Source organism: Liolophura sinensis, chromosome 11, assembly GCF_032854445.1.
Source record: "Liolophura sinensis isolate JHLJ2023 chromosome 11, CUHK_Ljap_v2, whole genome shotgun sequence".
Taxonomy (NCBI): Eukaryota; Metazoa; Mollusca; class Polyplacophora; order Chitonida; family Chitonidae; genus Liolophura; species Liolophura sinensis.
Window position 1 is genome coordinate 13,851,521 of NC_088305.1, and position 27,605 is coordinate 13,879,125.

The window sequence follows — 27,605 nt, forward strand, 5'->3', positions numbered from 1 at the left end:
ATAACCTTGCTCACATCTGGCAAATTATACACAGCCACCAAGTAAATCACCCTTAAGAAGGAAAACTCTTTAAAATTTCAAATCTTATGTTTTCAAGCTTCATAGAATAAACGTTGACAGATTTATTTCGTGTTTTCTTGTAGATCCTATGCTCTCCATACGCTGTAATAAAGCAGCATTTTCCACTAAAAATAATTTTTGAAATCTGGCTTTTTTGAACAACTAGGCTCATACCAATCACAAAGATATTTTTAGCAAAAAGACAGAAAGAAAGACACTGATAATAACCCTATACCTCTTCATCAGCATTCGTCAATATAACACGGATTTTTTTTAGTAAAAACGCATAAAGAATAACACTGATAATTTACCTCTACTTCTTCACCAGCATTCGTCAGTATGACACGCAGTTTGCCAGTCTTGTCGGTGTTGACAGCTACAGAGACAGTCATTACTACTGGAGTCTCCTCCAGCTTGCTGGTATCCAAGGTAACATCCAACTTGTCAGTGACATCGACGGGCTGATCGCCAGTTACATCCTGGGCTGGTGAATCTCCGTCAACCTCAACAGAATACAGCTGTACATTGGTCTCGTCTAAAGTGGTTGGTTGTTCCGTACATTCTGTAACAGTAAAAATGTTAAAACCAGTCAAGAAAAAAGTCATCAAAAATTTGACCACATCTTCAGTGACATTTATCAGGTGTTTAAAATTTGACTCTGTAATGTAGCGCAAGAACAGTTCCAGGTGTTATCCAAACACTGAAAGGTATTATCGAATGTTTTTATGTCTATATGGGCGATAGCAGTTACTCACCATACTTCGTTGGAGTTGTAGCTGGTGTACCTGCAGTTGTACCTGGCGTTCCAACAGTTGTGCCTGGTGTACCTGCAGTTGTACCTGGCGTACCTGCAGTTGTACCTGGTGTTCCCGCTGTTGTGGCTGGTGTTCCTACTGTTGTACCTGGTGTTCCTACAGTTGTGCCTGGCGTACCTGCAGTTGTACCTGCAGTTGTACCTGGTGTTCCTGTAGTTGTTACTAAACGAAAAGGGTTCAAAGCTAAAATGATCTTGAACTGATCAGCATTTCTGAAGATCTTACATTAGATTCCTTAGTTCTTCTCTTAGTTCAAATGCCAGAAAAATAAGCCCTGGGTGGTTTATAACTAGAAAATTTAACATAGAGCCTTAAATTCAAATATCCAAAATTTCTACATCGAGAATTACCTTTTCACCCCAAACATTTGAAGGCGCTGATAAATCGAGTCTGTTTGTAAAATGAAATTTTTTCAAACACGACAAAGACATCTTTTGTCTCCACGATTGCAAGGAAACAAATGTTTCGTTGACATTTAGCAGGTATTTAAATTTGAAATAAAGTGCCCTAAATCATCCAATAGTACACAAAATGCGCCTAACACATCGCAAATTCTTCTCACGCCAACTGAATTCAATGTATATAAACTTACATTAACAGCATGGTTATCACAACAAGCACACTAACCTTTGAGGCACACTTCAACATCGACGGAAGACAGCTGTACACTGACACCATCTTCATCTGGCACCACATCAAAGCTGACTTTGTCGCCAGGTTTGTTGAAGGTCACATCAACTGTACCCGCTGTGAGATCATACTCCTTGACCTAAAATTACCACATAACCTTGCTCACTTCTGGCAAATTATACACAGCCACCAAGTAAATCACCCTTAAGAAGGAAAACTCTTTAAAATTTCAAATCTTATGTTTTCAAGCTTCATAGAATAAACGTTGACAGATTTATTTCGTGTTTTCTTGTAGATCCTATGCTCTCCATACGCTGTAATAAAGCAGCATTTTCCACTAAAAATAATTTTTGAAATCTGGCTTTTTTGAACAACTAGGCTCATACCAATCACAAAGATATTTTTAGCAAAAAGACAGAAAGAAAGACACTGATAATAACCCTATACCTCTTCATCAGCATTCGTCAATATAACATGGAATTTTTTTTAGTAAAAAGGCATAAAGAATAACACTGATAATTTACCTCTACTTCTTCACCAGCATTCGTCAGTATGACACGCAGTTTGCCAGTCTTGTCGGTGTTGACAGCTACAGAGACAGTCATTACTACTGGAGTCTCCTCCAGCTTGCTTGTATCCAAGGTAACATCCAACTTGTCAGTGACATCGACGGGCTGATCGCCAGTTACATCCTGGGCTGGTGAATCTCCGTCAACCTCAACAGAATACAGCTGCACATTGGTCTCGTCTAAAGTGGTTGGTTGTTCCGTACATTCTGTAACAGTAAAAATGTTAAAACCAGTCAAGAAAAAAGTCATCAAAAATTTGACCACATCTTCAGTGACATTTATCAGGTGTTTAAAATTTGACTCTGTAATGTAGCGCAAGAACAGTTCCAGGTGTTATCCAAACACTGAAAGGTATTATCGAATGTTTTTATGTCTATATGGGCGATAGCAGTTACTCACCATACTTCGTTGGAGTTGTAGCTGGTGTACCTGCAGTTGTACCTGGCGTTCCAACAGTTGTGCCTGGTGTACCTGCAGTTGTACCTGGCGTACCTGCAGTTGTACCTGGTGTTCCCGCTGTTGTGGCTGGTGTTCCTACTGTTGTACCTGGTGTTCCTACAGTTGTGCCTGGCGTACCTGCAGTTGTACCTGCAGTTGTACCTGGTGTTCCTGTAGTTGTTACTAAACGAAAAGGGTTCAAAGCTAAAATGATCTTGAACTGATCAGCATTTCTGAAGATCTTACATTAGATTCCTTAGTTCTTCTCTTAGTTCAAATGCCAGAAAAATAAGCCCTGGGTGGTTTATAACTAGAAAATTTAACATAGAGCCTTAAATTCAAATATCCAAAATTTCTACATCGAGAATTACCTTTTCACCCCAAACATTTGAAGGCGCTGATAAATCGAGTCTGTTTGTAAAATGAAATTTTTTCAAACACGACAAAGACATCTTTTGTCTCCACGATTGCAAGGAAACAAATGTTTCGTTGACATTTAGCAGGTATTTAAATTTGAAATAAAGTGCCCTAAATCATCCAATAGTACACAAAATGCGCCTAACACATCGCAAATTCTTCTCACGCCAACTGAATTCAATGTATATAAACTTACATTAACAGCATGGTTATCACAACAAGCACACTAACCTTTGAGGCACACTTCAACATCGACGGAAGACAGCTGTACACTGACACCATCTTCATCTGGCACCACATCAAAGCTGACTTTGTCGCCAGGTTTGTTGAAGGTCACATCAACTGTACCCGCTGTGAGATCATACTCCTTGACCTAAAATTACCACATAACCTTGCTCACATCTGGCAAATTATACACAGCCACCAAGTAAATCGCCCTTAAAAAGGAAAACTCTTTAAAATTTCAAATCTTATGTTTTCAAGCTTCATAGAATAGATCCTATGCTCTCCATACGCTGTAATAAAGCAGCATTTTCCACTAAAAATAATTTTTGAAATCTGGCTTTTTTGAACAACTAGGCTCATACCAATCACAAAGATATTTTTAGCAAAAAGACAGAAAGAAAGACACTGATAATAACCCTATACCTCTTCATCAGCATTCGTCAATATAACATGGAATTTTTTTTAGTAAAAACGCATAAAGAATAACACTGATAATTTACCTCTACTTCTTCACCAGCATTCGTCAGTATGACACGCAGTTTGCCAGTCTTGTCGGTGTTGACAGCTACAGAGACAGTCATTACTACTGGAGTCTCCTCCAGCTTGCTGGTATCCAAGGTAACATCCAACTTGTCAGTGACATCGACGGGCTGATCGCCAGTTACATCCTGGGCTGGTGAATCTCCGTCAACCTCAACAGAATACAGCTGTACATTGGTCTCGTCTAAAGTGGTTGGTTGTTCCGTACATTCTGTAAGAGTAAAAATGTTAAAACCAGTCAAGAAAAAAATCATCAAAAATTTGACCACATCTTCAGTGACATTTATCAGATGTTTAAAATTTGACTCTGTAATCTAGCACAAGAACAGTTCCAGGTGTTATCCAAACACTGAAAGGTATTATCGAATGTTTTTATGTCTATATGGGCGATAGCAGTTACTCACCATACTTCGTTGGAGTTGTAGCTGGTGTACCTGCAGTTGTACCTGGCGTTCCAACAGTTGTGCCTGGTGTACCTGCAGTTGTACCTGGCGTACCTGCAGTTGTACCTGGTGTTCCCGCTGTTGTGGCTGGTGTTCCTACTGTTGTACCTGGTGTTCCTACAGTTGTGCCTGGCGTACCTGCAGTTGTACCTGCAGTTGTACCTGGTGTTCCTGTAGTTGTTACTAAACGAAAAGGGTTCAAAGCTAAAATGATCTTGAACTGATCAGCATTTCTTAAGATCTTACATTAGATTCCTTAGTTCTTCTCTTAGTTCAAATGCCAGAAAAATAAGCCCTGGGTGGTTTATAACTTTAGAAAATTTAACATAGAGCCTTAAATTCAAATATCCAAAATTTCTACATCGAGAATTACCTTTTCACCCCAAACATTTGAAGGCGCTGATAAATCGAGTCTGTTTGTAAAATGAAATTTTTTCAAACACGACAAAGACATCTTTTGTCTCCACGATTGCAAGGAAACAAATGTTTCGTTGACATTTAGCAGGTATTTAAATTTGAAATAAAGTGCCCTAAATCATCCAATAGTACACAAAATGCGCCTAACACATCGCAAATTCTTCTCACGCCAACTGAATTCAATGTATATAAACTTACATCAACAGCATGGTTATCACAACAAGCACACTAACCTTTGAGGCACACTTCAACATTGACGGAAGACAGCTGTACACTGACACCATCTTCATCTGGCACCACATCAAAGCTGACTTTGTCGCCAGGTTTGTTGAAGGTCACATCAACTGTACCCGCTGTGAGATCATACTCCTTGACCTAAAATTACCACATAACCTTGCTCACATCTGGCAAATTATACACAGCCACCAAGTAAATCACCCTTAAGAAGGAAAACTCTTTAAAATTTCAAATCTTATGTTTTCAAGCTTCATAGAATAAACGTTGACAGATTTATTTCGTGTTTTCTTGTAGATCCTATGCTCTCCATACGCTGTAATAAAGCAGCATTTTCCACTAAAAATAATTTTTGAAATCTGGCTTTTTTGAACAACTAGGCTCATACCAATCACAAAGATATTTTTAGCAAAAAGACAGAAAGAAAGACACTGATAATAACCCTATACCTCTTCATCAGCATTCGTCAATATAACATGGAATTTTTTTTAGTAAAAAGGCATAAAGAATAACACTGATAATTTACCTCTACTTCTTCACCAGCATTCGTCAGTATGACACGCAGTTTGCCAGTCTTGTCGGTGTTGACAGCTACAGAGACAGTCGTTACTACTGGAGTCTCCTCCAGCTTGCTGGTATCCAAGGTAACATCCAACTTGTCAGTGACATCGACGGGCTGATCGCCAGTTACATCCTGGGCTGGTGAATCTCCGTCAACCTCAACAGAATACAGCTGCACATTGGTCTCGTCTAAAGTGGTTGGTTGTTCCGTACATTCTGTAACAGTAAAAATGTTAAAACCAGTCAAGAAAAAAGTCATCAAAAATTTGACCACATCTTCAGTGACATTTATCAGGTGTTTAAAATTTGACTCTGTAATGTAGCGCAAGAACAGTTCCAGGTGTTATCCAAACACTGAAAGGTATTATCGAATGTTTTTATGTCTATATGGGCGATAGCAGTTACTCACCATACTTCGTTGGAGTTGTAGCTGGTGTACCTGCAGTTGTACCTGGCGTTCCAACAGTTGTGCCTGGTGTACCTGCAGTTGTACCTGGCGTACCTGCAGTTGTACCTGGTGTTCCCGCTGTTGTGGCTGGTGTTCCTACTGTTGTACCTGGTGTTCCTACAGTTGTGCCTGGCGTACCTGCAGTTGTACCTGCAGTTGTACCTGGTGTTCCTGTAGTTGTTACTAAACGAAAAGGGTTCAAAGCTAAAATGATCTTGAACTGATCAGCATTTCTTAAGATCTTACATTAGATTCCTTAGTTCTTCTCTTAGTTCAAATGCCAGAAAAATAAGCCCTGGGTGGTTTATAACTTTAGAAAATTTAACATAGAGCCTTAAATTCAAATATCCAAAATTTCTACATCGAGAATTACCTTTTCACCCCAAACATTTGAAGGCGCTGATAAATCGAGTCTGTTTGTAAAATGAAATTTTTTCAAACACGACAAAGACAACTTCTGTCTCCACGATTGCAAGGAAACAAATGTTTCGTTGACATTTAGCAGGTATTTAAATTTGAAATAAAGTGCCCTAAATCATCCAATAGTACACAAAATGCGCCTAACACATCGCAAATTCTTCTCACGCCAACTGAATTCAATGTATATAAACTTACATCAACAGCATGGTTATCACAACAAGCACACTAACCTTTGAGGCACACTTCAACATTGACGGAAGACAGCTGTACACTGACACCATCTTCATCTGGCACCACATCAAAGCTGACTTTGTCGCCAGGTTTGTTGAAGGTCACATCAACTGTACCCGCTGTGAGATCATACTCCTTGACCTAAAATTACCACATAACCTTGCTCACATCTGGCAAATTATACACAGCCACCAAGTAAATCACCCTTAAGAAGGAAAACTCTTTAAAATTTCAAATCTTATGTTTTCAAGCTTCATAGAATAAACGTTGACAGATTTATTTCGTGTTTTCTTGTAGATCCTATGCTCTCCATACGCTGTAATAAAGCAGCATTTTCCACTAAAAATAATTTTTGAAATCTGGCTTTTTTGAACAACTAGGCTCATACCAATCACAAAGATATTTTTAGCAAAAAGACAGAAAGAAAGACACTGATAATAACCCTATACCTCTTCATCAGCATTCGTCAATATAACATGGAATTTTTTTTAGTAAAAAGGCATAAAGAATAACACTGATAATTTACCTCTACTTCTTCACCAGCATTCGTCAGTATGACACGCAGTTTGCCAGTCTTGTCGGTGTTGACAGCTACAGAGACAGTCATTACTACTGGAGTCTCCTCCAGCTTGCTGGTATCCAAGGTAACATCCAACTTGTCAGTGACATCGACGGGCTGATCGCCAGTTACATCCTGGGCTGGTGAATCTCCGTCAACCTCAACAGAATACAGCTGCACATTGGTCTCGTCTAAAGTGGTTGGTTGTTCCGTACATTCTGTAACAGTAAAAATGTTAAAACCAGTCAAGAAAAAAGTCATCAAAAATTTGACCACATCTTCAGTGACATTTATCAGGTGTTTAAAATTTGACTCTGTAATGTAGCGCAAGAACAGTTCCAGGTGTTATCCAAACACTGAAAGGTATTATCGAATGTTTTTATGTCTATATGGGCGATAGCAGTTACTCACCATACTTCGTTGGAGTTGTAGCTGGTGTACCTACAGTTGTACCTGGCTTTCCAACAGTTGTGCCTGGTGTACCTGCAGTTGTACCTGGCGTACCTGCAGTTGTACCTGGTGTTCCCGCTGTTGTGGCTGGTGTTCCTACTGTTGTACCTGGTGTTCCTACAGTTGTGCCTGGCGTACCTGCAGTTGTACCTGCAGTTGTACCTGGTGTTCCTGTAGTTGTTACTAAACGAAAAGGGTTCAAAGCTAAAATGATCTTGAACTGATCAGCATTTCTGAAGATCTTACATTAGATTCCTTAGTTCTTCTCTTAGTTCAAATGCCAGAAAAATAAGCCCTGGGTGGTTTATAACTAGAAAATTTAACATAGAGCCTTAAATTCAAATATCCAAAATTTCTACATCGAGAATTACCTTTTCACCCCAAACATTTGAAGGCGCTGATAAATCGAGTCTGTTTGTAAAATGAAATTTTTTCAAACACGACAAAGACATCTTTTGTCTCCACGATTGCAAGGAAACAAATGTTTCGTTGACATTTAGCAGGTATTTAAATTTGAAATAAAGTGCCCTAAATCATCCAATAGTACACAAAATGCGCCTAACACATCGCAAATTCTTCTCACGCCAACTGAATTCAATGTATATAAACTTACATTAACAGCATGGTTATCACAACAAGCACACTAACCTTTGAGGCACACTTCAACATCGACGGAAGACAGCTGTACACTGACACCATCTTCATCTGGCACCACATCAAAGCTGACTTTGTCGCCAGGTTTGTTGAAGGTCACATCAACTGTACCCGCTGTGAGATCATACTCCTTGACCTAAAATTACCACATAACCTTGCTCACATCTGGCAAATTATACACAGCCACCAAGTAAATCGCCCTTAAAAAGGAAAACTCTTTAAAATTTCAAATCTTATGTTTTCAAGCTTCATAGAATAGATCCTATGCTCTCCATACGCTGTAATAAAGCAGCATTTTCCACTAAAAATAATTTTTGAAATCTGGCTTTTTTGAACAACTAGGCTCATACCAATCACAAAGATATTTTTAGCAAAAAGACAGAAAGAAAGACACTGATAATAACCCTATACCTCTTCATCAGCATTCGTCAATATAACATGGAATTTTTTTTAGTAAAAACGCATAAAGAATAACACTGATAATTTACCTCTACTTCTTCACCAGCATTCGTCAGTATGACACGCAGTTTGCCAGTCTTGTCGGTGTTGACAGCTACAGAGACAGTCATTACTACTGGAGTCTCCTCCAGCTTGCTGGTATCCAAGGTAACATCCAACTTGTCAGTGACATCGACGGGCTGATCGCCAGTTACATCCTGGGCTGGTGAATCTCCGTCAACCTCAACAGAATACAGCTGTACATTGGTCTCGTCTAAAGTGGTTGGTTGTTTCGTACATTCTGTAAGAGTAAAAATGTTAAAACCAGTCAAGAAAAAAATGATTCAAAATTTGACAATATCTTCAGTGACCTTTAACAAGTGTTTTTAAAGTGACTCTGTAATTTAGCGCAAGAAATAATTTCAGATGTTATTAAAAGAGATGAAAACTTCAAAACATGAGAGTATAGGCTGAAAAGAGCACATTTTTTATCTGATAGTTCCTGCTGCATAATTGTTCTATTTTTCCTTTCTATACACTTAAAGCCTGAAAGCGGCAAAGCTGGTATATATCGCTGAGTTAATCGAGTCTTCCAGCTTTAACACCCTGTAATTTATGCTGGGGTTGAGTTGCCTCTCAGCCTGTGAGGGTCATTAAAACTGACGGCTTGTTCGTGTAAACTCGAAAACTACTTCCAACTTTCCGGTTTCCCGATCGTCAAGCGGAAAACGAACTGTATTGTTTACTACCTTCCCAAAAGAAGAGTTCTGCCGGAAATGTACGAACTTCAGGACTAGTTCCTAGAGAAAATGGAGTCGCCCACACCGGACTTTGGCGCTGATTTTATTTAAAATTTATCAACTTGAGGTTAATATTAGAATTTTTTATGACATGCACCTGCGAGGAAACGCATACTCTTTTCATTGGTATTTGATTGATATTTACATTTTCATCTCCTTTAAAACACTTAACGGTATCGAATGTTTCTATGCCTATTTGGGCGATAGCAGTTACTCACCATACTTCGTTGGAGTTGTAGCTGGTGTACCTGCAGTTGTACCTGGCGTTCCTGCAGTTGTGCCTGGTGTACCTGCAGTTGTACCTGGCGTACCTGCAGTTGTACCTGGTGTCCCCGCTGTTGTGGCTGGTGTTCCTGCTGTTGTGCCTGGTGTACCTGCAGTTGTACCTGGTGTTCCTGCAGTTGTACCTGGCGTACCTACTGTGGTACCTGGTGTTCCAACTGTTGTACCTGGTGTTCCGGCAGTTGTACCTGGTGTTCCTGCCGTTGTGCCTTCTGTTGGTGCTGAAGTTTGAAAGAGATGAAACAAAACTCTAAAACTGCGCAGGCAGCCCTGTTTTAGACTAGTTTACGAATTTTTTGTAAAATTGTTTTGTAAACAATTCTGTCATATCCTTTGTGCGGAGGTGGAACAGACGAAACATCTTACATTTACAGTCGAAAAGATAGAAAGACTACAGTATAGAGAATAACATCAGATCATCGATGTCGCATCAAAAAAACTCCACCGTATGGTAAGTCCGTTGGAGCATTATTACATAGAATCATTCATATTTAATCTTTGTCCTGTTATACAGCATCATGTCCTATACTGTTTGGGTAGTGTGCAGAACAGGGTGTTGTGCGACCGCACGGAATTAACATTTCCCCAGCATTCTCAAAACGTTTTGATGAAAATTATATACGCCTTAAAAGAAACCCTGGAGATAAACTCTTTGTGATGCCCAAACTGTGTCCATGAGAAGTTCTTTGTGTCTTACCTTCTCCACAAATGGTAACCACCAAGTCTTTAACATTCAAGGCTTCAGCAGAGTCTACAGTGACGCGAACCTTGTTCCCTGCGACTTTGAATTCTCCAACACCGGGCACTCCCACGGGAACTGTCACTGGTTTTGTCTGTTAACAAAACAAGTACATGTGCCATACAACTGTCGACTAAAGCCTACACGTATGAGAGTGTACAATTTTTATGCCTAGTTTTTAAGATCATTCTCATTTTGCATTTATTCACATTTTGCCAACAAAAAGTTTTAACTAAAAGTTTTTTAAAAAATCACACAAATCAATTGTGACACCTAGACTAATAAAGAATTTTTTATAGCTGGGTAGTTTCTAAAACATGACTTTTTGTGATATAAGAAATGAAATATAGTGGCGAGATTTTGAAGGAATTCCCTCTCCTCCAGCATCCGCCAGCTGCGAAAAAAAAGTTTGATGCCTAAGACAAGCATTCTTGCAAGAAGGTACGGCACATAAATTCTAACAACACAGTCGATGCCTGACAGACAAACTAGTAATTGTCAATTACACTAGTTTCAAATTGTCTTTCGCGCATGTGAAACCTACCAATACTTCCTCTTCACCGTTCAAAACAGTCACGGTCACTGGTGTATCAGAAGTACCATCCACACCCAGTTCAACAGACATAATGACTGGGGAAACCACATCACTAGACAAAGTCAGGACAAATTCCTTCACGGCATAACCCTCGCCTCCTGGTAGAACTTCTTCAATTGCAGACATGTCGTTAGTAGGAACCTCTTCCAATGTGAAAAGGTTCTGGTTGTCTCTACTCAGGCTGAATGGAGTCGAAGGACATTCTAAAAGAAATGTCGAAAACACGATCAGTGACAAAAGTAGGACTCGATGAAATCATGCTGTTATGGTATCAAGTTCGTGTCTATGTGCTATCCATCTAATCATAAACAGCTTATGATTGATAGTTCTTAGGGATACACAACACTCTGGGGCTAAAGTAACACATAAAACTTCTGCTTACACCAGTGTCGAAAGATTTTTAGCGCTTGAGGAACTGGAAATCCATCAATAGTAATGTCACATTATGAGACAAAATTAATATCCAAGCGCCAGTTTGACTGTTAAGTGAGCACATTTATGCCAGTAAACAGATTTTTTTTAATATGACACTGTCGCACTGCGATCTCAGTTTGCCACGATCTTTTGTTTTACCGGGCTTACCGGTACCAGAGGATATCAAAATGGCGACATCACACTTACGAAATGGAGTTGTTGCTGGTGTTCCTGCAGTTGTACCTGGTGTTGCAGATGTTGTACCTGGTGTTGCAGCTGTTGTTCCTGGTGTTCCAGCTGTGGTACCTGGTGTTCCAATTGTTGTACCTGGTGTTCCGGCAGTTGTACCTGGTGTTCCGGCAGTTGTACCTGGTGTTCCGGCGGTTGTGCCCTCTGTTGGTGCTAAAGTTTGAAAGAAATGAAACAAAACTCTGAAATTACCAAGACAGCCCTGTTTTAGACCAGTTTACAAATTTGTGATAAGAACTCTGTCATATCCTTCCTGCACAAGGAGAACAGAGCAAACAAATTACATTTACAGTCGAAAAGATAGAAAGAATACAGTATAGAGAATAACATGAGATAATAGATGACGCATCAAAAATCACAATAAACCAGAATACAGCCAAACGTCGGCCGAACGCCACCGTATGGTAAGTCCAGGTTACTAAGTGCAGCAGTATCACACAGTATCAGATATATTTAATTTTTGTGCTGTGATACAGCATCATGTCCTATGCAGTATGTGTAGTGTGCAGAACAAGGTGTTGTGCGACCGCACGGAATTAACATCTCCCCAGCATTCTCAAAACGTTTTGATGACAAATATACACGTCTTAAAAGAAACCCTGGATATATACCCTTTGTGATTCCCACACTCTTCCATGTGAAGTTCTTTGTGTCTTACCTTCTCCACAAATGGTAACCACCAAGTCTTTAACATTCAAGGCTTCAGCAGAGTCTACAGTGACGCGAATCTTGTTCCCTGCGACTTTGAATTCTCCAACACCGGGCACTCCCACGGGAACTGTCACTGGTTTTGTCTGTGAACAAACAAGTACATGTGCCATGCAACTTCCGACTAAAGCCTACGTGTATGAATGTATACCATTTTTTATGCCTAGTTTTTGTTAAGATCATTCTCATTTTGCATTTATTCATATTTTACCAACAAAGCCATGCAACTGAGTTTTCGCCATGGACTAATATTTTTAAAAAATCCCAGAAATCAACTGTTAAAACTAAGCTAAAAAAAGAACACATTATAGCTCGGTAGGTTTTTTTTAAAGCAGAACTATTTGTGATGTAAGGTATCAAATATAGCAGCACGAATCGACGTCAGCCTTACAGAGAGTTTGAAGGAATTCCCTCTTCTCCAGCATGCGCCAGCCACAAAAGAAGTTCGAACAATGCAGGCGATGAAGCTCAACGCCTTAATACTTTTACGTACATGTCCGACAGACTAGTAATTGTGAATTAGAATAGTTTTGAATTGTTTTTCCCGTATGTGAAACATACCAATACTTCCTCTCCACCGTTCAAAACAGTCACGGTCACTGGTGTATCAGAAGTACCATCCACACCCAGTTCAACAGACATAATAACTGGAGAAACCACATCACTAGACAAAGTCAGGACAAATTCCTTCACAGCATAACCCTCGCCTCCTGGTAAAACTTCTTCAATTGCAGACATGTCGTTAGTAGGAACCTCTTCCAATGAGAAAAGGTTCTGGTTGTCTCTACTCAGGCTGAATGGAGTCGAAGGACATTCTGTAAGAAATATTGAAACATGATCACCAACAAAATTTGGACTCACTGAAATCAAACTGACATGGCATTAAACCCGTGAATCTGTGCTTTCCATCAAATCATAAACAGCCTGTGACTGAGAGTTCTTTGGCATACACAATAGTAAGAGGCTAACGCGTGTTATAAACATTTATCTTATACCAGTGTCGAAAGTTTTTCAGGCCTGGACAACCTAAAAAGCAACAATAATAATGTCACAGCATGACGCAAGATTAACATCCAAGCGCTAATTGTACTGTCATTTAAGCACATTTATGTGAGTTAATAGATCTGTTTTTAACGTGACATAATCGCATTGGCTATCTCAGTTTGTCATGATTTTCTTGTTTTCGGGGGCCGACTGGCACCAGAGAATGTCACAATAGCAACACTACACTTACGGAATGGAGTTGTTGCTGGTGTTGCAGCTGTTGTGCCTGGTGTTGCTGCTGTTGTGCCTGGCGTTGCAGCTGTTGTGCCTGGTGTTGCTGCGGTTGTGCCTGGTGTTCCGGCAGTTGTGCCTGGTGTTCCAGCAGTTGTACCTGGTGTTCCGGCAGTTGTACCTGGTGTTCCGACGGTCGTGCCTTCCGTTGGTGCTAAAATTCGAAATAGATGAAATAAAACTTTCTAAAACTACCCAGACAGCCCTGTTTTAGACCACTTTACAAATTTATTTTAACAACACTATCGTATCGGAAATGGGAATAAAACAAAAAGCTTATAGTTGTTAAAATAGAAAAGATTACAGTACAGAGAGTAATATCAAATCATTGACGACGCATCAAAAATCACACTAAGCCAGAATACAGCTAAACGTTGACCGAACGCCACCGTATGGTAAGTCCTGGTTACTAAGTGGAGCAATATCACACAGCATCGGATATATAAAATCTTTGTGCTGTGATACAGCATCATGCTGTGTGCGTAGTGTGCAGAACAAGGTGTTGTGCAACCGCACGGCACTGGCATTTCCCCAGCATTCTCAAAACGTTTTAAATTATATACGTCTTAAAAGAAACCCTGGAGATAAACTCTTTGTGATGCCCAAACTGTGTCCATGAGAAGTTCTTTGTGTCTTACCTTCTCCACAAATGGTGACCACCAAGTCTTTAACATTCAAGACGTCAGCAGAGTCTACCGTGAATCGAACCTTGTTTCCGGCGACTTTGAATTCTCCAACGCCGGGCTCTCCAACGGGAACTGTCACTGGTTTTGTCTGTAAAGAAGCAAGTACCATGCAGTATTTTTGCTTGCGCATTTCCCATTTGTGTACGGTTTTAGCAATTTAGCCGTGTGTCTCATCTATTTTGCATTGACAACGAGTAAGAAAACATCAGCATATATCTGTCACATAAATCAACTGATAGATCTGCAATGGAACAAACAGAAAGGAATTTGGATATTTTGATAAATTTTGGCGTTTCCCGAAATATAAAAAATGAAGCATAACAGTTTAACGAAGCAGAACGTCTTGACGGATGAAGAAGTATTCTTTATCCTCCCACACTCATCAGCCACAAATAGAAGTATTCCTACAAAGCCAAAGGCAGGCATCCCTGGAAAAATGTAAGTGACTTGTACCAACAAAGTGAAGTGAATTAATAATGTTTATCTTATAGACTAGTTTCAAACAGTCTTTTGGGCATACGGAACCTACCAGTACTTCCTCTTCCCCATTCAAAACAGTCACGGTCACTGGTGTATCAGAAGTACCATCCACACCCAGTTCAACAGACATAATAACTGGAGAAACCACATCACTAGACAAAGTCAGGACAAATTCCTTCACGGCATAACCCTCGCCTCCTGGTAGAACTTCATCAATTGCAGACATGTCGTTAGTAGGAACCTCTTCCAATGTGAAAAGATTCTGGTTGTCTCTACTCAGGCTGAATGGAGTCGAAGGACATTCTGTAAGAAATAATGAAACATGATGAACGACCAAATTGGGACTCACAGAAATCAAACTGACACGGAATTAAATCCATGGATCCGTCCTGTCCATCAAATCTTAAACAGCCCGTGACTGAGAGTTCTTTGGCATACACACTACTCCTAGGCAACAATAATAATGCTGTAGCATGGCGCAAAATTGACACCCAAGCGCCAACGGTACTGTAATGTAAGCGTATGTATGCCACTTTATAGATCATTTTCGCTGAAATATGATCAGTGTGATAAAACTGGGATTCCAACACAGCCTTTATATATGACTGAGAGTTCCTAGGGTTAGACAATGGCCTGGGCGTCGAAAAATGATACTTTGGGCAAACTTTAAGTTTCACAATAATTGAAGACAGCATGGTGCAAAGTTTACTCTCCAAAGTTAATTTTACTGTCATGTACGCAATATTTAACTTATGCTCCTTAACAGATCTATTGTCAAACTGTTGTTGTGGCATTGGTTGTATCAATTTGTTTCTTTTGCCTCTCTTTGCCAAAAATGTTAAAAGCGTAAAAATGACAACAATATACTTACCGAATGGAGTTGTTGCTGGTGTTGCAGCAGTTGTTCCTGGTGTTCCGGCAGTTGTGCCTCCGGTTGTAGTTGGTGCTGCAAATTTTAGTTCGGTATTAGATTTAAGAAAAAAACGTTGTCAATTTGACGAAATGAATTCCACTTTTGTTAGATGACGTTGCTTTGTTTTACCTCGTGAATTGCATTTATTAAGACACTTCGGTGTTGAAATTGCTACGACATTTTATTGTAGCTATCTTGCTCGCATAAAACGTTTTTGATTTTAGTACTAGCGTTTGGTCAGAACAATAAGGCATGGACACTTGCCTAATCCGTACACTTTGCACAATACCTGTTCAATGAGAAATTATTGCTTAGTCCGTGTTTGTTCTGCCACAAGTTTTTAAATGCAACCTCCGCTTCATTCTTCTCGTAAAGCATACTCCTTGCAGCGCATGTGCCGCTTTCTCAGCTTGCTTTACATCACTGCCTCCGCGCGGGACTATTTAATCAGCATTCACCAATAAAATTATTTCAGCTGTTGGTTAGATTCATGCTGTGCACACTTTAGATGAAGAGAATATATATTGTTAAAAATATTGTTAAAAATTTCTGTACAAATTTAGCTAGTTGTGGCAGTGGTGTGAAACATGCGTAGAGAACGAAGCATGCGCTGTAAGGAGTATTCGTAAGTTCCTACTTATAATTATGTCATTTTCAAATGAGTTTTGAAAATATAATTCCAAAACAGGCAAAAGTAAAAACTGATGATTTTACTGGCCATGCTAGCATGATTATCACATAGACTTTGTGGCACGTAACTACTGCGTAAAAGTCGACAAATGGAAAGTAAAACCCGAGCAATCACTAATGTAAACCATCACGAAATTTTCATATTCAGTCGAAACAAGCAATTCCTTGTCAACAGGATACACCTTGAATGAAACTTTCTGTTTTTCTACCGCTGTCCATTCTTACCGAGTTCCAAGCAACCGCTGATGTCCAGCTTGAGTACAAGGGCGTTATTTCCATTTCTAGTACCATCCAGTGGAGTCACAGTGACGGAAGCAACTTCCGTTAAGAAAGGAGTAAGTTCTTCGGTATACACAGAATCGCCATCCGGCAGATCCACATTAACTGTGAACTATATAACAATATATGTGTACATTATAACAATAATATATGTGTGCTATATCACAACAAGACGTGTACATTATAAGAACACATGTCTTTACTTTTAATTTGTATTCATGTCAGTGGCATCATCACAACTTGTTTTTGTCTTTATTCCGTTGTATTTATGCTGTAAAACTTCATGTTTAAGGCTGTAAAACCGCTTGAGGTTTTGAGGCGTTTGAAACGGGAATGCGCAGATAGGAAATGAAGTCACCTCAAAACCTGAAGTCAAAGAGTCAACAGCTGAAAAGTAATTTAAGTTTTATTTTTGAATTTAAATAGATAAAATTATATTAAACAAATATAATAGCTGTTTATAAACACATGTATTTCTGTAAAAGAATGCAACAATCCTGTAATTGTTAAAAGGAAAAAAATTATAAACGTCGTATTTAATTTTACCACTTTACATGTGTGCATAATTACCTGTTTCGCAGGGCTACCATCAGCAAACTTGACGTCCACTAATGCTGATGAGACTTTTGAGTCAGCTGTGCCAGCAAATTTGATGTTGAAAATGACAAAAGAAGACCCTTCAGATGCAGTTATTGTGACGGATTCCGACGCGTCAGGATTGGAAGCCCATCCGTCAGCTCCGACAAGCACGGAGCCCTCTCCACCCGAGTATGATACCATGTCCTCAGTCAAAGCAAGAGGTTCCATGTTTTCCCCGTCACATTCTAAAAAGTAAAGAAAAAGTGTTGAATACAGCTTTTAAAAACGAAAAAAAGATATATTGCTATTCTTTGGAATCATCTATGTGTCAGTATAATAAGCACGGAATATATACATACACACATATATATATATATATATATATATATATATATATATATATATATATATATATATATATATATATATATATATATATATATATATATATATATATATATATATATTCACCATATATATATATATATATCACCATATATATATATCACTTGTCTATTTCAGCTTACGTCACCCGAACACTCGTCTGAATACTTAATCACACGTTGGTGGGGCTACCAGTTTCCATACCGCTTTCTGAAAACCTCCGGTTATAATATTTGTTGTCTTTTCTTTTAACATTATGTATATACGATATTGTTATGCTAATTTATGGAATTTTACTTGATATTGTTTTTACAGGTTGATGGTCTGACGGCCACATAACTTATTATCAGTCTTCATTAAAGGGACATTGACAAGCTTACTGTATGGTGTCGTGGGCTGCGTTGCTGACGTTGTTCCTGGTGTACCAGCGGTTGTTCCTGGTGTACCAGCGGTTGTTCCTGGTGTACCTGCTGTTGTAGCTGGCGTACCTGCAGTTGTGCCTGGTGTTCCTTCTGTTGGCGCTAATGGTTGGGAAGAATGATCAATGATGCAAAAGTATTCAAAGCACAAGGAAAGATTCTAAAGAGTCTTTAGAATCTGGGATTTGTATGGTTATGCGGTAGAAAGAACATCAAAATTTTTCACATCTTTTATAGCAATAATTTACTTGCTCGTTCAAGAAATCTTAAAAAAGCTCAAATGATCTGAGACCAATACGTATATACCTTCTTTATGCTCATATTTCATTGCTTCGGGTTTCATTTCATATCACAGTTTTCCCAAAAATATAAAATGTGCCTCCAATTCACTCTATAGGGAACAATTAGGCCTTTTCAAATGTCGCCCAAAAGGAAAGGCTTCACTTTTCTTCACCATGGAAACGTATATGTCCAAAGATCCATTTCCCTTACCTTCTCCACAAACTGTAACCACGAAGTCTTTAACAGTTAAGGCCTCAGCAGACTCTACTATGACGCGAACCTTGTTTCCGGGAACCTTGAATTCTTCAACGCCAGAATCAGCCACTGGAACTGTGATGGGTTTAGTCTGAAAGTAAGCATGTCCAGAAAGTTTTACAGCTGATAAATATTCCTTATCATTTGGTTTCAAGGTAATCTATTCCGAATGTGCCGTATCTTCGAACATTGCTCCTAGATGACACCTGAGATCCGGTTAGGAGAAGTTTGATTTAATTGAACGAGTAGAATGGAGTAAAAATGGAAAATGAAAAAATTAACCAGACCCGGACGGCAATTCATACTGACCAAAAAAACAGACATGCGTCAAGTTTGTAGAATTTTACAATGTTATCGTCCTGTTAGGTGTTCTGTACTCAACGTCTTTAAGCCAGTTTATTGTAAAACTAGATCTTAACAAATCTGTTAACCGCGCTCTCGCGGACTTGGGGGTTAAGGTGGGGGTGAGGGGGGGGGGGTGAGGCTGGTGGGGGGGTCATGGGGATGGTATATCCTACTGGCATGTTTTTCGGTGCCTGCCACAAAAGGTGGTGATTACTGGAGGCAGTATCCCATAAGGACACCAACTGGTATCTGACAACGAGACAGTACAGCTTATTTATTTACTTATTTATTTGGTAAGTTATCACTTATACCATAGTGGCCAGCATTACGGTGGGAGAAATCATCCGAAGGGTTCTGGTAGACCTTTCCACGTACGACCAAAGAGGTTGTGTAACACAAATACGCCATCTATTAAGGCCTGGCATTTCTACTTGGTATATTTAACTTACCAGTACTTCCTCCTCTCCATCCAAAACGGTCACGGTCACTGGTGTATCAGAAGTACCATCCACACCCAGTTCAACAGACATAATAACTGGAGAAACCACATCACTAGACAAAGTCAGGACAAATTCCTTCACGGCATAACCCTCGCCTCCTGGTAGAACTTCTTCAATTGCAGACATGTCGTTAGTAGGAACCTCTTCCAATGTGAAAAGGTTCTGGTTGTCTCTGCTCAGACTGAATGGAGTCGAAGGACATTCTACAAGAAATATTAAAACATGATCAGTGTCACAAAATTGAATGAACAGAATAAAATGCTCTGAAAACATCCGATTCTATGGTGATTTGTTGGGACCTAGACGATATCCGTGACCTCATGTCCATATTTTTGGCATGACATAGTTCATTTCAAGGTCCATTTGGGAATGCGCTCATATGTCTGTGTGTTTGTGCATTTTGATTGATTACATCTAGTAGTTTGTGTGTCAAGTGTCAAAAACTTGACGTGACGTCGCTGGTTCCACTGTGTTCAGAAAAGGCCGCCGCAGAATCCAAAGTTTCAAATGCAATTTACTAGGTTCAAAAAATTCTACGACAAAATCGTACTACTATCCCAGACAATGTCCATTAGACTTTAATCTGACATATACTTTATGTTTTTGCTGTCTTATAAAATACACCCAGTCAGTGCAAGCGACCAATTTTTAATTTCATATTCGTGCACACCGAACAAGATTTCAAACGGGTGGTTTTTGGTGAAAGAGTTATCTGTTTGCTTTATATGTGGCAAATACAACGTTCAATCATACCACAAAACGCAACTCGAACAATCCTTCTAGATATTATTAACCTGCGTATGCTGTACATTTAGCCTTTAATTCAAACTCAATTCTCACAATGCATGACAGGTATATACTTGGTGACGTCAGTTTGCTGTGCAATTACCGAAGAGCATTTCTGTGAACTTATTTTCAAAAACATAGCATAGGAGTGTATGTAATTATTAATGCACTGAGTGTGGGAAGGTCATACATAACATGGCGAGTGAGAATTAACCCCAAATGGAACATGTGTCTAGAAAGCATTGTTTTTTTTAGTGGATGCCACGCCCACTTTCATTGTTTCTCACATGCTTTTTCTTTTCTCTAAACCCCCTATTTTCTTACTTGCTCTTCACTGTTCTACCTCGTGTCATATTTTCAGCTGCTTCGTGGAACTTTTGCTTGAGCTTCACTTCAGTACTCGATGGATTATTTCCCACCTAATAGCCTTGTGAATTCCTTTCAATACTACAGTGTACATGCACAATGTACATGCAGCTGACTCCAACGGACATCTCCGGCAACACTGTTTGTGTAATGGAAACCGATGAGAACGCCACCTGTCGTTATTCTGTACTGTGGAAGTCATTGTATTTCTAGATATAGATATTTTTACATCACATTCTAGCATCACCTAGACTACATGATTATTTTTTGGAAGAAAAACATACGGAAAGGAGTCGTCGATGCCACAGTTGTTCCTGGTGTTCCTGCAGTTGTACCTGGTGTTCCGGCAGTGGTTCCTGGTGTTCCGGCAGTTGTTCCTGGTGTTCCGGCAGTAGTTCCTGGTTCTGAAATAATTTAGAACAAATAAACTAAGATGGCAAATATAAAAACAACACAGCAGTTTGTATCGCGGGTTAATAGCGGTTCATAAGTAAAACGTACACCCATGGGTTGTAAGGGATATTACTGTGAAATTGGGTACATTGATGTTCTACCAATAGGAGAAGCCTGAATTACTTGGTCATAACACGTGACTTCGGTGTCAGTTTTAAATACACTCATAAAGTCATGAATCTGAAGATTCGGAAGAGTTTAAAAACTATACGGTCTTATTGATGGCGATATATGAATATATATTTTTATCACTTCACTGGTAAAGAATATACATGTAAGTATAAAATGACAATGTTAAGGGGCGTAAAACAAGTACATAAAGTTTGTCGTAAATTACTACCATTTATTTTCTCAGTTTGAAATTCATACATTGACAGTATTATGTATGTAGGAAAGATAAACAATGTTTAATATGTTATTTTATGTGCTGAGGTAATAACACGTTAACAATTTTGAATTCACTTATGTCACTGTAAATAGACACAGATGTCATACATGAAAAATATTGAAAATGTTAATATCACGTCTAAAAGTGTCGGATCAACCTTAACTTAAGTTTTCCACAAAAAGTCGATTTATACTCTCCCATATCGTGCTGTTTAGTTTACAAGAATTAGGTAGATCTCCAACTTAAGAAGACAATTGATATTATTATATAGCCATGTAGCTGAACAAGACATATGCTGACAGTTAATTACTGGTTCTGTTAAGACAATGTAAAACACGTTTAAGTATGAAAAATAATGTAAGGGCTATTTTTGAAACATAGTCTCGTGGAATCACAGACGAGAATTTTAACACTCTAGACTAACAACTAATGGCACGATAACAGTGTCTCTACCACATTATATACATGCCTTATTATTTTATTTTTCTAATTTCTAAGTTCAAGACATCGGGGTCGCTCAGTTTATTACATGTAGTCAACGAATTCTTTTATAGGTGGAGGAAACCGGGATGTCGGGAGTATTACCACCGACACTTTGTCGATGTTTTGAAAATTTCCCGCCTTGAAGTCACAGGCAAAGTAACAAGTGGTGGGTTCGATCCCACGGCCTCATGGGTCAAAGCCTGCCAGTCGCAGTTTTAACCGTCTGGGCTTTCTCTGAGGTTGCCTGGTAAATACTAAGCCATCACACAGGAGGGCCAATTCACTATTTCAACTTTTATTTCGAATTGAAAAAAAAAAAGAAACTATTTTTAAGGCAATATAGGAAACGTACCCTCGCATCCCTGAATGCTAATAGTAATGGCCTTCGTGGGATATATCCTCACAGCCGAAGCTATGAAAGGTATAACATCAAATTTTTGTTCTCCTCCTGAGTCTGGTGAAAACTGAAAACCGAAAAGAATAGGCACTGAACACAAGAAAGAGAAATCCATTACAGAAATCCATAGTACAAAATAAGAGTAGCGGTAGTTGATGCACCAAAACTATAAACAGCGGTAGTTGTTGTTGCACGACAAGTATAAACTTGTCACAATCAACTCGAGGTAACATTATCTTCCAGTAAAGTTCCGGTCAACACAGCGAAGGTAGAATATTTGCACAGCTGCCTAGTGGTGGACTTGTTTCCACTTTTAACAGTAAAGAAAGCGAATAAATTACACAAAGTTCAGATGAAAGAGTGCAAAAAGTTAGTTGTTAATGTGGTTTACAATATTTTATCGATCTTTCTTTACAGAGAAAAAGACACTTGACAATTATTTTTTTATGGTGGGGCTTTGGGACCACCTCTTGATATGAATTGTCAGTTGTAATAATGATATAAATGAGGATACAACAGATGCTTATAATATACACTTGCATTAAAATTTAGTCTTTTCAGGTAAAAAATGTCTTCAACCTGAATTTTGATCATATTTATATGTTTCCTTTTCTCCAAAAATGAATAAAAACCATATTTGCAAATAAGTTTTGACGCCCTTTCATCATTTTGGCACAATGTTTGTGTTTTATTCTCCTTTAATCCTACTATTCCCTCTGGTGAATCTTGTCTGGCATTCTTGTATTGGTGTTCTACCCTCCATGTACTATCCTAATACTCTATTTTAAATATACTGTATGTTTTTTACGAACAAAATGATATAACAGGGGAGAATGTAATGAAAGTATGCTTGGGGTTTATCGTCGTATGCCACATGACGAAGAAAGAGTCATCTGGTGTGAATATGCCTACATATATTGTGTCTTCTCGTGGCAGGGCTAGTCCATGTTGCGGCCACGGAAGTATCATGCCGAAGACACCACACACGACATCCCAGTCACATTATACCTTCACCATACCGACAAGCCCTGTTGTCTTGCTGTAACCTCTCAGTGCTGTGTGTTTGGCATGACTCGACCGAGGTTTGATCCCAGGTCTCCCGACTTCCAAGAAAATGCACTGTAGTGCAAATAAACAACCAACGAAGACTCAAAAGCACTCGTGTTGTATGAACACAAACTTGTGGTATTTCCAACAAAGTCTTATGTGATATCTGAACAAGTCGGTCTTGTATTGAATTATCACAAGGGCTTATGCTGAATTATCACAGGGGCTTGTGCTGAATTATCACAGGCGCTTGTGCTGAATTATCACAGGCGCTTGTGCTGAATTATCACAGGGGCTTGTGTTGAATTATCACAGGGGCTTGTGCTGAATTATCACAGGGGCTTGTGTTGGAAGAAATGAACATATACACAAGTTTTTGTGTTGTATTGCATAAATTACCTCATTTTAGTTGAACACAAGTTTGTGTTTCATCTGTTTAAGAGTAAAATGTTTTAGAGAGTAAAACACATTTCTGTGTTGAATCAGTGTTTTTTGTGTAAAGATTTAGCATTTTGCCTGTCGGGAATAAAGTCTGTCTCAAATGTAAATAAACTGTTTCTTTCTTTCACAGATAGCAAGCGCTATTCAGCAGCCTTCACTCAGTAGTTCCGCGTTTCCCTAGAAAGTGTACTTACTTGACCATTTGGTGCATCCTGTCCGTCGATCTTGCTTTGGTATGGTACCCACGCTCCGGCAGGATCTTTATACTGTACGGTAAATGTATCACTTGTCTCTGCTGTCACAGAGTGTACAAAAAGTAATTTGGTGAACTCCAGCTCAATAAAGTCACTCTGTTCTGGACTAAATGGGTTCTGTCCCGGTTGTCCGACATCAGAGGGTACAGCGCTGGTAATAGGAAGATTGGATTCGCAATCTGGTAAACAGAATCAATAAAATTGTTAATGCCATGGAACAATGAAGTAACAATTTCTATTTATTTGATTAGTGTTTTACGCCGTACTCAAGAATATTTCACTTATACGACCGAAGTCAGCATTTTTGTGGAAGTGAAACCGGGACAGAGCCCGGGGGAAACTCACAAATTGTTAGCACACATTCCCACGTACGAATGGAGAGGAAGTCAGTATGAGCTGGACTTGAACTCACAGCGATCGTATTGGTGAGATACCCATGGGTCTCGGCCACGATAATATCTTAGCTCTATAATAGTTAATTAAGTACAAACATCTAACTGTGTTTAACATTTGACTGCTTCTCTTTGCATGATCCCGCCCTTTTGTTGTACTTGATATACTTTCTTCGTTCTTTTATGATTTGTGTTAAAGGTTGTTTTGGAAATTAGCCTCGCCATTATTGACCTGGAACGTAATTCGGATGAGAACTCGGACACGGATATCTGTTGCGATGCATAGATAGATAGATAGAAGAGAGTAGACGGCAAACTATATTGGGAAACACCGCCTTATAAAAATCAGGTGACAATCAGCAGGTTAAGAAGTAGATTAATTCTACTTAATAGAGAGGTTATAACAGTAGATGATGAAAACTGTGAGAAAAACTGGGGGGGAGGTGTGGGGGGGGGGGGCGATATAATATAACCAAAAGGTCATAGAGCACTGCTGACAATGGAAACTGGGAGATAGTCGAAAAATGGAATAACCAAAAGGTTATAGAGGCCTGTTGGCGATGAAAACTGGGTGATAACTGAAAGTATGGAGTAACCAAACGGTTATAGCGGACGGTAGACGATGAAAATGGTGAGACAGCCGAGAGAATGGAACAACCAAATGGTTACAGAGGACTGTTGACGATAAAAATTGAGACAGTCCAAAGAATGGAGTAACCAAACGGTCATAGTGGACTGTTGACGATGAAAACTGAGAGATAGGCGAAATAATAGAGTAACCAAACGGTTATTGTGCACTGTTGACGATAAAAGCTAGCTGCCATTAAAATGCAGGCGATAAAAAACTAGATTACAATAGAGAGAATTGTGTAGACACCAAGTAATTGTACATTTGGTAGGAACAGTATTAGGGCGTTAAACGGCGGATTGACCGCCTCTTGCACGACTGTTAAGTTGCAGATGGCATGTTATTAACTTACCTGTTGGTGCTGCCACTGACGGGGTCGTTGCTACAAATATGAAAAAGAAAATTCTCTTTTCAGAACATTCTGTTTTTGCATTGCTTAGATTTAGTGAAGGCACGAGTGATGACATGTCTTACATGTCATATGTGGGATGAAGACAAAGTAATTGTTCTCAAAGTTTCTAAATGGGGAAGGGGTTGAAACTTTTAATTTAAAAGAGAACAAAAAAGTTTGTATATATTGTTCTGCAGCTTGAGAATAGCAAATAGCTCACCCTAGATTCTGGTGAGTTTTTTCAAAAGTATAATTTAAGCATTATGAACTACTGCATGTCAATAAGCTCCTCGTTGCAGACAGTTTTCTTTCAACAGAATATAAATACATCGAATATAGACATTCCACTGCACGCGACATCATGTGAAAAGTCACATTAAACGGCCCATTTTCCCTTCTCAGAAACCAACTGAATTGTAAAGCATGGCAATGAAGACTTCATTCCGAAGGAATTTATAACAAACCTTCAGTTGTCCCTGGTGTTCCTGCAGTTGTACCTGGTGTTCCTGCAGTTGTACCTGGTGTACCTGCAGTTGTACCTGGTGTACCTACAGTTGTACCTGGTGTTCCTGCAGTTGTACCTGGTGTTCCTGCTGTTGTACCTGGCGTACCTGCAGTTGTCCCTGGTGTTCCTGCAGGTGGTAATGTTAACAAGTGAAAACTTGCATTAGATAATGAAAGCCATATATTTAAAGTAGTGAGGACAGGGGTATGTCTTGTTATTTCCATATTACCAAGCATTAGTCATTTACAAATCGAAAAAGCATCTGAGAAGACATTCAGTCAGTAAGAACATGGGTAATATACGATTAAATTTAAAGGTAGGCAGATAAAATACGTAGACATACATGGAATTAAAAAAGAAAATTCAAAATGTATTTAAATGTGTTTAAAATAACACCAAAAATAGAATTCATAAACATCAGATATCATCCCACAATATACATTTCCAATGAAAGAAAAAATTCACATAAAAATAGATATTTGTGTCAAGCAATAAACAAATGATTTAAATGCAAACCCTCACCCGAAGATAAATGTGGTTTCTAATAGGTATAATTTGTAAAGAACAGCACATGACTGCTGTTTGAGGAATCTTCTAATAAACGTTTTGTATTAATCGTTAAGAGACTTTTGATTTGTTTCTATTATTTAGAAATATCACAATTTATACATATTTATACGAATTTTTAAAAATTTTGTCATAGTATTTAAATCCTTTGTGGCCGGATTGTGGTTAATGTCAAACATGAATACGTTCTGATTAGGGCGGAAGTATTGGAGATTAAAAACAAAGCATTTAAACTATCAAGCATTCAAGTGCCGAATGTTTGCATACTCTACAATAAACAAAACATGCCAGTTTTACCTACAAATCTATAGGGCTCAGGATTGCTCGAAAATATTCTCAATCTGCCATGAGATGCAGCTATAAAAGTCTATCGTTTTCCATTTCTCATCACAAGTGAAAAAATAAAACAAACAAGGCACACACCCCAAACACCCAAGTTTTATAACAACGCTTTCAGGTTAAGCAGAATTCTTTGAAACACCTTGATGAAACTTACAGTATCTTTTATCACAAATACCTGATAAGTGACTGTGTGGGTGTGTGTGTATACAGGAGGAGTGTGTGTGTGTGCGGGGGGGGGGGGGGGGGGCTGGGAGAAAATGAACAAGGTGTTGATAACTGCATATACAAGAGATGGTAAGCGGGTAATAATTGAGGGTTAACGTAACTGTAAACACCCACAACCAAGGTGACGCTGATATCGTTTTGTTGTTACACCGGCGCTTAGCGAGGCTTTAAGCAGTTGTTTGAATAAGCCCGCAAAAAAAAAAAAAACAACTGGAAAACGTAATTTTTGGTAGACTGCGAATTCATGTCTACAGCGATATCATGGGTATTAATTTCTGGCGCCCTATGTAGTGATATTTGCGTCACCAGATCTTCGCGGAGAGAGGTATTGTAAGGATAAGGTGAGCTTTCACATTGTTTTCTTTTATATATGCGCAACCAACTCATAAGGAATGCAATTCCTACACTTGTTTCATAAAATGTCTTTCCACCAAAAGTTTCATGCAAGAAAACACAACAAATTTTTGGAGATAAGGTGTTTATACATGGGACATTATCTACACAGAGCACTGTTATA

The 27,605-nt window shown here is 39.0% G+C and overlaps 1 protein-coding gene across 1 annotated transcript in view; it reads right to left on the reverse strand.

Moving 5' to 3' along the window:
* The window catches only part of LOC135478101 (uncharacterized), a 90,008-nt gene that overhangs the window by 28,158 nt on the left and 34,245 nt on the right, over positions 1 to 27,605 (reverse strand). Inside the window, exons 40-70 of the mRNA XM_064758372.1 lie at positions 25,914 to 26,081; positions 25,411 to 25,440; positions 23,979 to 24,217; positions 22,252 to 22,363; positions 20,860 to 20,979; positions 19,373 to 19,626; positions 18,534 to 18,669; positions 18,003 to 18,143; positions 17,230 to 17,483; positions 16,606 to 16,771; positions 15,649 to 15,723; positions 14,827 to 15,080; positions 14,250 to 14,385; positions 13,571 to 13,765; positions 12,898 to 13,151; positions 12,287 to 12,422; positions 11,587 to 11,781; positions 10,915 to 11,168; positions 10,329 to 10,464; positions 9,568 to 9,852; positions 8,600 to 8,850; positions 8,106 to 8,247; positions 6,975 to 7,225; positions 6,448 to 6,589; positions 5,315 to 5,565; positions 4,788 to 4,929; positions 3,655 to 3,905; positions 3,161 to 3,302; positions 2,030 to 2,280; positions 1,503 to 1,644; positions 372 to 622 (exon numbers count right to left, since the gene is read on the reverse strand). Of these exons, the coding sequence (XP_064614442.1) occupies positions 372 to 622; positions 1,503 to 1,644; positions 2,030 to 2,280; positions 3,161 to 3,302; positions 3,655 to 3,905; positions 4,788 to 4,929; positions 5,315 to 5,565; positions 6,448 to 6,589; positions 6,975 to 7,225; positions 8,106 to 8,247; positions 8,600 to 8,850; positions 9,568 to 9,852; positions 10,329 to 10,464; positions 10,915 to 11,168; positions 11,587 to 11,781; positions 12,287 to 12,422; positions 12,898 to 13,151; positions 13,571 to 13,765; positions 14,250 to 14,385; positions 14,827 to 15,080; positions 15,649 to 15,723; positions 16,606 to 16,771; positions 17,230 to 17,483; positions 18,003 to 18,143; positions 18,534 to 18,669; positions 19,373 to 19,626; positions 20,860 to 20,979; positions 22,252 to 22,363; positions 23,979 to 24,217; positions 25,411 to 25,440; positions 25,914 to 26,081 (5,756 nt within the window). The remainder of the gene's footprint in view (positions 1 to 371; positions 623 to 1,502; positions 1,645 to 2,029; positions 2,281 to 3,160; positions 3,303 to 3,654; positions 3,906 to 4,787; positions 4,930 to 5,314; positions 5,566 to 6,447; positions 6,590 to 6,974; positions 7,226 to 8,105; positions 8,248 to 8,599; positions 8,851 to 9,567; positions 9,853 to 10,328; positions 10,465 to 10,914; positions 11,169 to 11,586; positions 11,782 to 12,286; positions 12,423 to 12,897; positions 13,152 to 13,570; positions 13,766 to 14,249; positions 14,386 to 14,826; positions 15,081 to 15,648; positions 15,724 to 16,605; positions 16,772 to 17,229; positions 17,484 to 18,002; positions 18,144 to 18,533; positions 18,670 to 19,372; positions 19,627 to 20,859; positions 20,980 to 22,251; positions 22,364 to 23,978; positions 24,218 to 25,410; positions 25,441 to 25,913; positions 26,082 to 27,605) is intronic.